Genomic DNA, 15,027 nt, shown 5'->3' with positions numbered 1-15,027 from the left:
TACCAATTATTTCCAAGGGTTTTCCATCAGCCAGGAAAACTTTTTCGTAATCGCCAGCGATGTAATTATCAAATACATCGCGGTCACCAGTGGTATGAAACGAAGCTTCCGAGTCCATAACCCAAGAATCAACAGGGCTTTCCATGCATAATAGCAGAGCATCATGTACCTCCTCAGTAACAATATTAACGTCGTTCTTTGTTGATTTGCAATTCTTTTTCAAGTGACAAGTCTCACCACAGCTCCAACACTTCATATTCTTTTCAAATGTGTTATTGTCTTTTCCATTTCTTGACTTGGATCTACCATGCCATTGGTTAAAACTCTTTTCGCCACTCCTGCCCCTTCCTCTATTCTCGAGATTTAGAGCAGAACTTGATGATGTTTCTTCACCAGAATCCATCTTGCGAACTTCCTCGGCAAGAATTTGATCTCTGACATCATTGAATTGTAGCTTTCTTTTTCCAACAGAGTTGCTAACCGCTGCTCGCGTTTGGTTCCCAATTGTCTGGTAAAGACGCCAAAAGAATAAGTGTCCGAATCTCATCATCAAATTTAATTTCAACCGATGTTAGCTGTGAGACAATCGTGTTGAATTCATTGATGTGTTTAGCCACCGATGCATCTTCTCTCATCTTCAAGTTAAATAACTTCTTCATGAGATGAACTTTATTATTTGCCGATGGCTTTTCGTACATGTCCGACAAAATGGACATCATCTCCTCCGTTGTTTTTGCCTCCGCCACGTTATGTGCCACGTTCTTCATTAGGGTCAATCGTATTACATCTAACACTTGTCGGTCAAGAAGCTTCCAGTCATCATCATCCATCTTTTCCGGCTTCTTTCCTGATAGAGGTTGATGCAACTTCTTGCTATACAGATAATCAATAATCTGTAGTCGTCAGAACGTAAAATCTGTACCGTCAAACTTGTTGATTCTCGGTCCCGATCCATCATCTCCGGCCATCACTTCTTTAGCTTTAGAAAAAAATCTTAAAAATTTTTTCTGATGTGGAAGATCAGACAAAGCTGCAACCACATAGCATACTCAGAATTCTTAAGAATTTTCACAAGAAGGCTCTGATACCAGTTGTTGGGAAATTACCCCGAAGCGATGCCGACCACGATGATAATATATTACCCAAAATTGCGGAATAAAGTAACCAAAAAGAACACAAAGATTTACGTGGTTCACCTAAGATAAGCTACGTCCACGAAGCACTGCAATTATTATAACCGGAAGAAATATTACAACAAGCGTATACACCAATACACTCAATATTTCTCACTCCCAAACCCCGAGTATACCGAGAAAATAATTTTTCTAACTCACACAAGAGAATTCTCGCACTCAAGAAAAAAATACAATTTTTTTCTATGCACTATCTTTTTATTAAAGCTGAAAAACTTTTGATTTTGGGATACAATAACCGAAAAAATTGAGTTTTATTTATAACTAATTCCATCGTACAGTTTTTTAAATTCTTACATTATTTTATTATTTAATTTAATGTGGTCCCACCTCATTAAATTCTTACCTAACAATACACTAATAACATATAACACCTAAAGCAAAATTATTTTGTTCTGCGCAGCCAACGCGTATCTGGCTTGCTTGATTCCTTCAATGGTAGATTTCCCAATCTTTGTCTCAAGTGCAGGAACACCGTGTGAAGTGTGTTTTTTTATTTATTTATATTATTGGATCCGATTCAATATATTCGTGTACTTGGGTTTCTTTCACTGGAGTGAAGCACTGGGAAAGATTTGAGCAGAAGCATTCTCAAAGCCATGTCTCTCCAGTATTCCAGTTATTTGCTTTCTTATCGGCAGAAGAACCTTCATATAAGAAGCTCGGGAGCTTCTCAAATTTCAGGTAAAGTTTTCATTTTTTTTTTCACTTTTCCAAAATAAGGGGGGGATTACGGAAAAGGGTTTGAGAATGCCGTCACCTTTTCTTGATTCCGAGATTTTGTCTTCTTTTTTATTGAATATCGTACAAAAGGTGTTTTTAAGGGTGCTTTCATGTCTCATGATCTTTGACCTGTTATTATGACCACTGTCTGGTATCCAATCAGAAATAAATTTGCATATTTTTTAAAGCAGCATCTTTGGACGTTGGAGTTGAAACGGTAAAGTTTCTAAAAACCAATTCGCCGGTATCGATACTTTTACCCATCTTTGGTTTCTTAGTTTTTTTTATTTTCATGTTTGAGGATGAGTTATTTGATATTTATTGTAGTTTGAGGAAGCCAAAGAAAGAATAGCAGATTTGCTTCGTAAGCCCAAGATTTCTGTTTCAACTTATGATACCGCATGGGTTGCTATGGTCCCTTCGCCACATTCGTCTGTGGAACCTTGTTTCCCAGATTGTGTGAATTGGTTGATGGAAAATCAATGTGATGACGGCTCATGGGCTCATCCACATCGTCATCATTTATTACAAAAAGACAACCTTTCCTCTACGTTAGCATGTGTTCTTGCGCTCAAAAGATGGGGAGTTGGTGAACAACAGATTAACAAAGGTGTGATTCCCTTTGATGATTATTTAACTTTCTCATACAAAAAGGTTTGATGTATCGATAGCAAATGGTTATTGCAGGTGTCCATTTTATTGAGTCAAATTTAACGTCAGCTACGGAGGAAAGTCAGATTTCTCCTCTTGGATTTGATATCATATTCCCTGGAATGCTTGAATATGCTGAAGACTTGTCTTTCAACCTCAATCTAGAACCAACGACATTGAAAGATTTGTTTCAAAGCAGGGATTTGAAGCTGGAAAGGTATAGTTTGTCCTGGATTCTTCACTTGTTTCCATGAGAAAATACGTGTCCACCAACACTTCCTTTTTAAATTCGGAAAAAATCGCATTATACTATTGCCAAGCTGGGTGTTCTGTGAGCTTATTGACTTGGAATGTAGATGAATGGGACTACGATGCAAGAGGCTGGAAAAATCACTATTGTAGAATGAACAATGGATTTTTCAAAACCTTGACTATTTTGTACATTTTAAGCCATTGCGACAGCACTGAGTTGTTGAATATAAGAACTTTGGTTCGAATGTGGCTACTTATCATGTTGATATAGTCTCCCTCCTATTTAGATGCCACCAAAGTGACTCAGTGGAGATGGAAGCTTATCTGGCATATTTTTCTGAAGGAATACGAAATTTACAGAACTGGGAATCTGTCATGAAACACCAAAGAAGAAACGGCTCGCTTTTCAACTCCCCCTCGACAACAGCTGCTGCTTATATGAGCCATCAGAATCCTGGCTGCCTTGATTACCTTCAATCAGCCTTGAAAATGTTTGGGAATGCTGGTAAATTCATTGCATTTTTTATATATGCTAATTTTTCGTGTTTTGAAATCTTGCAACTTCTATCTTCTTCTTCTCAGTTCCCGCAGTTTACCCTATGAGTATGTATGCTCAGTTGTCCACAATTGATAATCTTGAAAGGTTAGGGATTTGCCGTCATTTCAGGAATGAAATTCAAAGTGTGTTGGATGAAATATACAGGTAATTTCTAGTTTAAACTCTCATTTGTGTCACTTCTTGAGTGTTCCAATTTGAGTTTTACTCACATCTCGAATTTGTAATAAAGGCTTTTACAACTATCAGTTTTATGTTGCCATTATCTAAAGCATTTTAGATTATTTTGCCTTTATAAAGTTATTTTCTCTTGACTTGAGCCTGTAAAAGATGCTGGCTACAAGGAGAGGAAGAGATATTCATGGATGCTTCTACTTGTGCTATAGCTTTTCGGATATTGAGAATGAATGGATATGATGTAACTTCAGGTTAACTAAGATGATTGACTAGTTCCTATTTTTTCCATCTTTTTAAGAGGAAGGAAATGGTTAAAAAGTCGGAACACCCTAAATAGTATCTGTATGACTTGCAGATCCGTTGACCAAAATTCTTGAAGAAGATAGCCTTTCCAATCCCCTCTGTGGACATATAAGAGACGTGCACACTGCTCTCGAAGCATTTAAGGCATCAGAGATGACAATGTACCCTACTGAGTCAGTTCTTGAGACACAAAATCTGAGGCTTAAACATTTCCTGGGGCACAGAGTGACCAATGATTCAATTCATTCAAGCAAACTCGGCATAAATATTGACCAAGAGGTAATCTTTCTCTTCCTACTTGTTGAACACATATGACATGGTTGCTTACATCAAGTCTTTCAGGTGAAACATATCATGCAATATCCCTTCTATGCAATTTTACCAAGAATGGAAAACCGGAAAAATATTGAGCATTATAATGTGGATAATTTAAGAATGTTAAAAACTTCATACAGGTAAAAGTTATTTCTATGTTGTTTTATTAGTTTTTCTTCCTCCCCCCGTACCTATATATTGTTGTATCTATTAATTGATTGTTGATCGATCTATCATTGTAATATCTACATTGTATATATCTAACTGATGAAGTCTTTTTCAATTTTAGCTCACCTAATTTTGCCAACATGGATTTCCTTTCATTGTCGGTATCAGACTTCAATAAATGTCAAGAAATACATCTCGAAGAACTCAAAGGGATCGAGAGGTTTGTATCATAAAGTAACATAGATTATTGGTTTCTTTGGCGGTGGTGATATCAAATGGAGTGTGAGGCTTGGAACTTTAATTTTTTCACTTTAAATATTCTTACAAAAGATTGACTTCTTGTTACTTGACCATTGTAAGGTGATCTATCATAGATCAAGCAATCAAATTATATTTTAAAACTTTTCCCATCTCTTCCAACTTTGAATTTTCAAGTGTTAAAGTGTATGTCTGTAGATGGGTTGTAGAGAGCAGATTGAACGAGCTGAAGTTTGCGAGGAGTAAATCTGCATACTGTTATTTTTCTGCTGCAGCATCCATTTTCCATCCTGAACTATCAGATGCCAGAATATCATGGGCCAAAAATGGTGTTCTTACCACAGTAATTGACGACTTTTTCGATGTTGGAGGTTCTATAGAGGAATTGAAATTATTAATTCAGTTTGTTGAAATGTATGAACTCGTATATCTGTTTTTCTTGCTGCATTTGGTTCTGATGTTTTGCATAGGATATTTTTATCAGTTGTCATCACCCTTATTGCAGTTGGGATGTAAATGTTAACACAGGAAGCTGTTCTGAGAATGTGCGGATAATATTTTCTGCACTTAAGAGCACTATCTGTGAGATTGTGGAAAAAGCAGTCATTCGACAAGAACGTAATGTGATGCGCCATGTAATTGACATTGTAAGATTACCTCCTTTGTTCTTTATTTGAATACCAATGTTCTGCTATTTACCATTCCCATTCAAGGCTAATGATCCCATGTGCTTTTTCTAGCCGCTGAATATTATTCTATTCAAGGTTAAAATTATTGGATTCGAGCCGAATTTGGATTTGAATATGTTTGAAGTCAATTTCAATGCTAAATGATTTGTGTTTGGCAGTTTTATTAGGTTCATCGATATTCACGTGTATTTAAACTCAACACTCAGGAGCTCGAGCTATAATTGGAAAGTTTGCTCATTATAATCGGATAATTAAGTTTGAACTAAAGTAATTGAGCTTTAGTGCTTCAATGAAAATACAAGTAGCATTGGGCTTGATTTGGCTCTTTTGCCTCTTACAAGCATTCCATCAATTACTTGTTTCAGATGCTAGCTGCATTTGGAGCTAAGAAGGTGGTTTAATAGCTATTATCTTTGCCACAGCAATAGATGATTCCTTGATTTGCGTTTGCAGTGGCTAGATTTGCTTAAAAGCGCGTTGCAAGAAACTGAATGGACTATGGACAGCTACATGCCATCGATGAGTGAATACATGAGCAATGCCTATATATCGTTCGCTCTCGGGCCAATTATCCTGCCAGCTCTTTATCTCGTCGGGCCTAAGCTTTCCGAGGAGATAGTTCATCATTCCGAGTACCACAATCTATTCAAACTGATGAGTACATGCGGGCGCCTTCTCAATGACATCCACAGTTATGAGGTAGGCCATGTGTTTTTGGTAAGCTTATTAGATTATAAAACTATTATCAGCTTGTCCCCCAAGTTCGAGTTTTCTGAACCAAGTGATTTTTAGTTAAATATTTGAGATGGAAGTTTAAAAGTTCAAATTTTTAATGGACAATCTCTTTTATGCTCGATTAAGTTGTGACTTTAGCTGCTTATTTCTTAACTTCGCTATTTTAATTCTTGAACAACATTCGGTTACATGCTTCAAAAAATAATTCCAGCCTATATTCCTCCCTTTCTTGCTGACATATGGGGGAGATGTTGTAACATAAAACTATTATTGGCCTCAGCTCCCATAATCTCAAGCTTTTACAACTACTGATTTCTAACAGAAGCAGCTTACTCTTTCGCGTTTCTTGGACAGCGTGAATCTAAGGAGGGTAAACTAAATGCCTTATCATTGTACATTTGCGATAGTGGTGGTAACATCGTAACCAGGGAAGATTCTACTGCAGAAATGAAAAAATTGATCAACAACTCTAGGAGAGAACTTCTGAGATTAGTTCTCGATAGAAAGAAAGGTGTTCTACCACGAGCTTGTAGGAATTTATTCTGGCATATGAGCACGGTTCTGCACCTCTTTTACATCAAAGATGACGGATTCACCTCACAGGACTTGATCAAGGTTGTGAACTCAATTATACATGAACCTATTGTTCCGAGTGAACTTTATATATGAATTCAATTGCTAAATAATGGTTTTTTTGTTGGGAAAATTATGCATGTTTATTGCTGGGCAAATCAGAAGACAGGCACGTGAAATACATATTTCATTCTCATAATCTTCTGTTTATTTAAGGGATTGGTGGATGTAAAATTAATTTTGGGTTTCTTTGGTATTCTGACTGTCAACAGACTGTTTTCTTTCCTAGCTGGCTTAAAACGAAGTACAACGTTGTGTTTTTCTTCTTTAATTACACGTGAAACGTGATATAAAGTTGAGTGATTGGTTAGATTCGACGAAGGAATATGCACAAATTTGATATCTAGTTTACAGTTAAATTTACGTAGGTTTGGACTATATTTAGAAATTTATTTATTTTTTTAAAAAAAGAGAAAGATCTGCCCGTTAATCCAAGATAAATGAAAATGCGATAATAAAGGATTTTATAATAACTATAACCAACGATGTTATTCTGGAATGGAAACTGGAGGACCGTAAAATAAAGGTAAACTAGATCTCCCTAACTTTGACAACAACACAACGTCATTGAGTAAGTTGTCTGGTTTTTGAGATGAAACTAGAGACGCCTTGTCATCATTAGATTATGCCGATGCCAGTAAATTTTCTGCCGTGCGCGGCAGCCAACGGCTTCAAAGGAAACAGAACTAACAAATCATTTTAGAATGATTTCTTTTCATAAGAGACCAATCCATGAATTCCACCTTCAACTTGTGCGGCTCCAGTCCTTACCTGAACAAGGAGAAAGAAACAATAGGTTTAACAAGGTTTACGAACCATGAGTTACAGATTATCCTGATACGAGAGGATTTATCATACATATCAAGAAAAATCCTCACTTGGCCAAAGTTTGCAACATAAGTGAACAATTAAAATCGATTCAAAGGATTAAACAAACCTCTAGCCTCAGCACACTGGATCTCAGCAGGTCATGCGCGGATTGCAGGGAGGAAGCACCAAGATCCTGGAAACCCTGCTTCACTGCCTGCATGGTATAGGGTATGAACTTCAATATAGAACCTTTATCTGCCACAGCACCAACAACTCCTTGGGCAATCTTCAACTTAGCTTTATCACCAAGATATCGAGCATCGCTTCCCTTTGTCATTGCTTCTAGGGATCCCATGCCTCGATACTTTTTAACTCGGCGGCCACCCTGTTCTTGTCAAATGCGGACATTGTTAACAAATATACATATAACATCTGTGTTTACCGACCTTTCTATGAGCAATCAAAATCATACCCAAAAAAAAAGAGTGAAAAGGATTAGCACGTGATTATGATTGATGGAAATCCTGTCAACCTAAACCATCACAAGAAGTTTTAAGAAAGAAATTTCGAATCACAATTGCAAAATATAACAATATAGCTCAACGTAAAGAAAGGTAAATTCCTGAAAAATCAGCAGTTAAAGCTCACGGATGCAGAGACAACGATTATGCACACATTGTTGAACAACTTGCTTTTTCTGGTCCTTTGGACTTCTTGACTTGTATCTATACCATCATTTACAGATATTTTTAATACACAGGAAAAATTGAAAAAGCAAAAGAGAAAAAGAGCACAGAAAAGTTCAGACTCGGGAACAAGAAAAGTTAAAATTAATGTGAAGGTCCGTGAGAACCTGATACTCATAAGTTCCAGGAGCTTCATTACTCCCGGCCAAAAAGCTCCCCATCATTACGGTAGATGCTCCAAGGGTCAAAGCTTTAACAATATGCCCAGAATTTGAGACGCCGCCATCAGCTATCACAGGCACACCATTCTGTGCAGCAAGTGATGCAACCTTGTAGACAGCCGTAGCCTGAAAAAAGAAAAATCACACTTCAATTCACATCTCAAGAACAGTAAAACATTAAATTCTTTCCAACTCCACAACTCAAATAAATCACAATTCAAATAAAATTTACATGCTACATGATTGGTTCTAGGCAAATTTTTATACAATACATCTTTTTCAGCTCATTTTTTTATCCGCAATGCCATTCTGTGTGAATTTATTAGCACATCCGAGAAAAGTTGGCTTCTAAAAGCAGTTTTATGAGATAAAAATTGTTTCTTTCTGTATTGATAATATCCATAAATGGTCACATTGGCATTGCCAACCAGCAGTATCAGCTTATTCAAACAGGACTATATCCAATGTGCTCAATTCAAAGGCGTATCATTACCTGTCCACGACCAACAGCACATACTTCTTGAGTGGTACAAATTGAACCTGATCCCATTCCAACTCTCAGACCATCCACACCAGCCTGAATCAAGTTTTGTGCTTGGTAAGCAGTCACCACATTCCCACCAATCAAATCCAAGTCGGGGTACATCTTCTTGGCATACTTTATCATCTCAATTTGATAAACCGAATTCCCTTGAGAACTATCAAGCACCACCACATTAACCCCCGCCTTCACCAAATGCTCCAATCTCTCTTTATCCGATTCCCTAGTCCCAATTGAAGCACCGACTAGAAACTCTCCATCAGAACCCAGAGAAGGCAACCCCAACTTCGGAAATCCCCTGATCCTCTCGATGTCATCACTAGTGACTAAATTAACGATTTCTTCTCCCTTTTCCCCATCACCTCTCACCAAAGGAACAAATTCGAGCTCATTTTTTGCTAAATATCCTGCAACATCCTCAAAACTGTAATTAGCTGGAAGTGAGACCGGAATATTTCTCATGTATTCCAAAATCCTTGTTCCCTTGTCAGCTAATCTATCCCAGTCAGACTTCTGAACCGTTCCTAATAATTTCGAGTTTTGAGCCCCCGACTCCGTCACGAAAATGCAAGGAGCAGAAAGAAACTCCCCCGACGATAAAATCGAATCTGCCGGTGATTTAAAGACAAGAACGTGATTGAATGGGATTTTGTGCGATTTCGCGAGGCTAACCAGCGATGCTTGGTGTGAAGCGGCGTTGTTGGAATGGATAAAACCGATGGCGCCAAGAGAAGCCATGGCAGCAGCCATGGATGACTCGGTTACAGTGTCCATCGGTGAGGCGACGCATGGGGTGGCGAGAGCCACGTGGCGGCTGAGCTTGGTGGAGAGAGAAACTGCATCGGTCGGGAAGTCGATGTAGTGCGGTAGGAAGATAACGTCGTCGTATGTGTAGGAGTAGCCCTGGCTGAAAAGCCTCGCCGCCGAGAAGCCATCGTCAAGTACGTGAGCGCCCTCCATCCGCCGCCGATCGATAAGGTTTAACAGTTTCTTATTAAATAAACAGGGTACTATTTATAGAAGATATTTCGCCGAGACAGACGATGCATATATATAGTTGAGATTGGAGGGAGATGTACAAAATTCAGATGATCCTTGGTGATTTGGATATTCTCCAATCTAAAGAAAAATGACATTGGTAAATATTGTGCATCAAATCATTAGCTATCTAATTTATAAATTCTTGAATTTTTTTAATTTACATACACAAAAACTATTGTGTACTAATCATTTGAAATAAGATATTGATTTCAACTCATTTTCTCGTATTTTTTCTTATAATAATTGTTAATAAACCTAAGTATGGATTTATAATTCAAAAACTTGAGCAGTTCCTTAAAAACACGTTTAAGATATAAAATTTTGAGTATTTAGACATGTTATTGTTATTCTAATTGACAGCTCGATGACAACTTTTCAAATTATTTTACTTGGTTAATAGTTGATAGTTTCATTCCGAATATTTCGAATTCTTCTGCGTAATTAAGAAATTTCCGTTTTATCCTAGGACCCGAGCTTACTATATGTTTTTCGGAAAATAAAATAAATAATAAAAAAATTTATATGAAACGATCTGATTTTTTTAATAAATCTCATGAATAAAACCTCAGAAAGGTCAAACCAGTTTAGGACATTATCGATTGAAATTCAGCTTCAACGGTCTATATTTGTTCTCACATATAATGTCCATGTTTCTCTATGAATCTAGATGTACGAATGAAAAAGAAATCATTGGCTGCAGCACGAAGCTAGCGAGTAGCGAATCATCAACCTTGATTTTTTATAATTTCAATGGGTATCACGCCAGAAACTTGGGGGTTGATAAAGTGACCAGACTTTGTGCGTTAGGACATCCACATTCGTTACTGTTATAACATCCATCATCTCAACAAAAATTATAAAATCCACATGTCACTTACACATTATATTAACACATTTATTCTACCACATTCAATTTAACATTAACATTCATTATTTGTAAGTCTCGTTGTCCACTCATTCATCTCATTCTTATTTTACATTACATAAATTCAATTTAAAAAATTTAAATTATTATTATTTTATATAATAATAATATATTTTTATTAATATTTTTAATATTAAATAATCTTTATTTAATTATTAAAATACATTATTAAATTAAATAATATACATGTATATAAATTATTAATATATATGTAATTAATGTTAGGTTCACATAAAAAAAATAATAAAATAATATAATATATAAAAAATAATGTGAACCCACCTTACAATATACAAGTGGATAGATGTTTATCACCCAACCACATTGACATTAACACTACATTGATAATCAAACCCAATGTAATATTAATATTAATGTGGATAGGTGTTAATCACCCACTCACTTGTGCCATGTAATGTGGACGTTCAATTATCTTTTATATATATATTATTTTATTGTTTTTTTTAAAAAAAGAATTTGGTGAACCTTACATTAATTAGGTATATTAATATTTTATATATATGTATATTATTTAATTTAATAATATATTTTAATAATTAAATAAAAATTATTTAATTTTAAAAATATTAATAAAACATATTATTATTAATGTAAAATAATAATAATTTAAATTTTGTAAATTATTTTAAATTGAATTTATATAATATAAAATAAAAATAATGAGTAAAAAACGAGACGAGTGTTAATGTTAAAATAAATGTAGTAGAATAAATGTTTTTATATAATGTTTGTGACATGTGAACCCTACGATTTTTCGATGACGTTATGAACGTTATAATATGATAACGCAGATGTCCTTGCAGAAGGTTATTACCATTCTGCCGTATCCACAAGACATGCATACGCAGGACCCGTCTGATTTTAGGAATTGAGTCGAGTTTAAAATAATTGATAACAAAGGTCTAAACAATAAAGTGAGTCCCTTTTTTCCTTTTGATTAAATATGATTTTCCAAAGTTAAAATTATTGCATATAAAATGATTTTCATTACATCCATATATTATAATATTTGCACTAAAATCTCTACACTTGAAACAAATTTAAAACTAACATAAAATTAATCTCATTAATTATAAAATTGTTAACATTAAAATATCATCATATTAAAAAATCTCGATTAAATCACTCTATAAGTTCACTAAAACTGCACGAGATTGCAAATTAAAATCAATCCACTTTTTGAAATAAATCTTTGTAGACATGAAACAAGTTGCTGTCTTGAGAGTAAATTGTTAAAAAACTATTTACAGAAAATACAGAACGAAATAAAAGTGTTCCTTCAGATATTCCAATTTTCAATCATGGTGAAAAATCAGAATTAGCATGGTTGACAGTAGTCAAAACATCATCAGGAACACAGGAATACACATCACAATTGCATATTTCTTAAGAAAAATAAATAAACAGATCGAGAAAAGGCGTGAAGCTCAGATTAAGATGTGAGAAAAGAGTATATTCCTTGACCTTACACAAAGAAGGTCTCGTAATGAGCTGGGATTCAAATCATGTCATCACTGCAAACACCCCTTTTCCGATTATTCTCAAAGAAAATTTGAATCGCGGGAAGGGAATATGATTCTATCCTCTTCTACCAACTAAATCAGGGGAAGGGCATATGATTCTATCCTCTTTTATCCTTCTATCATTTAGATTTAACTTTGTTTTCAGATCAACTGAAATTCTCCTATTAGCCACAATAAAGGGACCAAAGTTGAATCGACGAGGAAAATGAAAGGTCTAATGGAAATCTGCATCCGGAAATTCGCGGACGAAGTTGGAATAATATTACAGAAATTCATCGATAAAGAGAGAATAAATAATCTCAAGTTGACGAAGATCGAATGTAGGTGCGTCTGAATGCAGCGGCTCAACCGAAAAGAAGCCACTGCCAGAAACTCAGCACAAAAAAAACATTCTTATCGGCAACGTAAAGCGCTGAAAACACCATATCAGAATCGAGTGCATCAGTGACTCTAATGTGTTGCCTGAATCTCAAAAACCAAAACGAAATCGAAAGCACAAAGCAAATCAAAGGCTCAACGAGTAATGATTGATATTTGCATCAACGAGCCCAATACCAGAGTTTTCATCGTTTGATGGTATACTTTCAGACATCACCGCCACTTACTTTATCATCGGAATACAAACAAGGACCAAAATTTGCAGACAAATAAACTGTGAAAAATGAACAATACTGAGAGGGAGACCTCAGGAACTAGATTTAGAATACACATCAGAAAAATCTTACGAGAAGATCTTCAGATGGTACGGACAATTATTCTGCATCAATGGCCTCCTACCTCGTATGGAAATATGAATTTGTGCGTGTTTGTGCGATTGACGGAAAGACGGTGGGAGGAAGGAATGTGAGCGGTGTGTAATGGACTCCTGTATACACAATGGACTCCTATATACACACAGCGAAGCCCTAATTTTGGCAGTAATTTACAAGTATGCCCCTGTTAAGTGGGCTGTGGGCCTGTGCCCATCCTTGTTTGGTCCAATTTTCTAAACGAGATTTGTTTTTTGAAGTATGATTTTTATATTTCTAATCCCTGTTTGGTCCAATTTTCCAAACGAGATTCGTTTTTTGAAGTATGATTTCTTCATTTCTAATCTTTATTTATATACATATGTATACTAAAAAACATGTACGTACGTTTCATGCAAAGATGAAACACACAACAACCATAATTTTTGAATTTCTTATAATATATTTCGAAATTATAAAGTTATATACATAAATCACGTCATTGAAAAACTAGTAAAAAACTAAGAAAAATTTTAAAATATTATAAATTATTTTAAGTAAATATAGATGTAAGACTAATTTGTTTCACATACAAAATATTTGAATTCATTCTTATTTCTCGCTTTCTATCACTTTGATGTATATAAGAGTAATTATTACACGTAAAATCAATTTAAGCTCATTTTCATTCTTTTGAAGTGTTCTCTCATGGCACCAAATAATTATTTGGGTTTGTCATGCATAAATTTTTACGTTTTGACCCATTAACACCCGCGTCATTGCAATTCTCATTATGTTCACAATTAGCTTTGTATATGGCTTTACACTGTGTATCACAATTAAAAAAATAAAAGTCTTGTCTTGGGTAATAAATATAACATTTGACTTGAAGATCAAGAAACATTTGAACTAAAAGATTAATATTTCACTATCATTCAGTTTTGTTGGATTAAGCGTGTATGGATGAAAATAATACTGAGATTGATGAGCTCTTAGGGAATTCTTGTGCTTACTGCTGACACTGTGTCGTTTATTTTAAATTTCATTAAAGATATAATTTTTTAAAAAATAAACTGTAAATTTTATTCCAAAATAAATTTCATTTTTCTTTAATGTATTGTAAAATTCATTAATACCTGAAAAACAAAAATAACATGTATTTATCGATATTATTTAATGAAAATAAGGACATTCATATAATAAATTCACACAATTTACGTTATTCATGGATGTTAATTTACTCAAGTTAAAAATAAAAATTGACATAAAAACTCATGTGAGGCTGTTTCACGTGTCAATTTTGTGAAACATGTCCCCTATCCGACTCGAATCGTGAAAAAACATTGTTTTTCACTCCGAAAATGGATCGTGTCAACATATCTCATGGATATATACCCTTGATACCAGCTCACAAAACACTTACTCAAAAATTAAAGAACTATAAAATTTTGATCAAAAGTGTATACTTCATTTTCATTCGATTTATTTTAAATTCATTAATTAATGAAGAAAAGAAAACAAAGATGACATAAAAAAAAGATGGAGTACATAAATCAAACAAAAAAAAAATGAGAGAAATCATACAAAAAGAATATTTTTTAAATAAGAATATAATTTATTTTTAAAAATGGAGCGAAAATTTTAATATTCTTCTATTTATTTTAAATATTATTAAATATATAGTTTTTTTTAAAAAAAAATTAGAGTATAAATTCTATTTCAAAAAATGTGGTTAATTTTAATTTTTTCAATTTATCATAGAATCATTAATAGCTTAGAGAAACAAACTATAAAACATGTATTTATTTTTATTATTTTAAATTTAATTAAATAAATATATATTTTTTAAAATAGAGTGTAAATTTCATTCCAAAAAAT

The 15,027-nt window shown here is 34.4% G+C and overlaps 2 protein-coding genes and 4 non-coding genes across 7 annotated transcripts; 1 reads left to right on the top strand and 5 right to left on the bottom strand.

Moving 5' to 3' along the window:
- Positions 1 to 1,586: 1,586 nt before the first annotated feature.
- Positions 1,587 to 6,929, top strand: LOC142521658 (ent-kaurene synthase TSP4, chloroplastic-like). 2 transcript variants are annotated; one of them, XM_075624783.1, is made up of 14 exons: positions 1,587 to 1,877; positions 2,105 to 2,160; positions 2,244 to 2,526; positions 2,604 to 2,784; positions 3,107 to 3,324; positions 3,402 to 3,522; positions 3,706 to 3,803; positions 3,908 to 4,134; positions 4,198 to 4,310; positions 4,460 to 4,558; positions 4,795 to 5,010; positions 5,102 to 5,243; positions 5,739 to 5,984; positions 6,375 to 6,929. In XM_075624783.1, exons 1-14 carry the CDS (start codon positions 1,793 to 1,795, stop codon positions 6,687 to 6,689), a joined length of 2,400 nt encoding a protein of 799 aa, XP_075480898.1. In that variant the 5' UTR covers positions 1,587 to 1,792; the 3' UTR covers positions 6,690 to 6,929. The 2 variants fall into 2 exon arrangements, with proteins under 2 accessions (XP_075480898.1, XP_075480899.1); XM_075624784.1 differs by lacking the exon at positions 2,105 to 2,160 and having other exon boundaries at positions 6,375 to 6,927.
- Positions 6,930 to 7,090: 161 nt separating this feature from the next.
- On the bottom strand, positions 7,091 to 10,028 carry LOC142521660 (inosine-5'-monophosphate dehydrogenase 2-like). The gene is made up of 4 exons (XM_075624785.1): positions 8,864 to 10,028; positions 8,317 to 8,496; positions 7,591 to 7,848; positions 7,091 to 7,424 (listed from the first exon to the last, which is right to left on the bottom strand). The coding sequence occupies exons 1-4, from the start codon at positions 9,869 to 9,871 to the stop codon at positions 7,353 to 7,355; spliced, it is 1,518 nt and encodes a 505-aa protein (XP_075480900.1). The 5' UTR covers positions 9,872 to 10,028; the 3' UTR covers positions 7,091 to 7,352.
- Positions 10,029 to 12,170: 2,142 nt separating this feature from the next.
- On the bottom strand, positions 12,171 to 12,254 carry LOC142523582 (small nucleolar RNA snoR53Y). The gene has a single exon (XR_012814768.1). It is a non-coding gene; the product is annotated as a small nucleolar RNA snoR53Y (small nucleolar RNA).
- Positions 12,255 to 12,317: 63 nt separating this feature from the next.
- LOC142523578 (small nucleolar RNA snoR69Y) lies at positions 12,318 to 12,423 on the bottom strand. The gene has a single exon (XR_012814765.1). It is a non-coding gene; the product is annotated as a small nucleolar RNA snoR69Y (small nucleolar RNA).
- Positions 12,424 to 12,930: 507 nt separating this feature from the next.
- Positions 12,931 to 13,021, bottom strand: LOC142523584 (small nucleolar RNA snoR116). Its single transcript, XR_012814770.1, has one exon. It is a non-coding gene; the product is annotated as a small nucleolar RNA snoR116 (small nucleolar RNA).
- Positions 13,022 to 13,101: 80 nt separating this feature from the next.
- Positions 13,102 to 13,192, bottom strand: LOC142523585 (small nucleolar RNA snoR117). The gene has a single exon (XR_012814771.1). It is a non-coding gene; the product is annotated as a small nucleolar RNA snoR117 (small nucleolar RNA).
- Between the last annotated feature and the right edge of the window lie 1,835 nt (positions 13,193 to 15,027).

Source organism: Primulina tabacum, chromosome 13, assembly GCF_025594145.1.
Source record: "Primulina tabacum isolate GXHZ01 chromosome 13, ASM2559414v2, whole genome shotgun sequence".
NCBI lineage: Eukaryota > Viridiplantae > Streptophyta > Magnoliopsida > Lamiales > Gesneriaceae > Primulina > Primulina tabacum.
The sequence above is the reverse complement of the archived record's forward strand: the minus strand, read 5'-3'. Positions and strand labels throughout refer to the sequence as shown.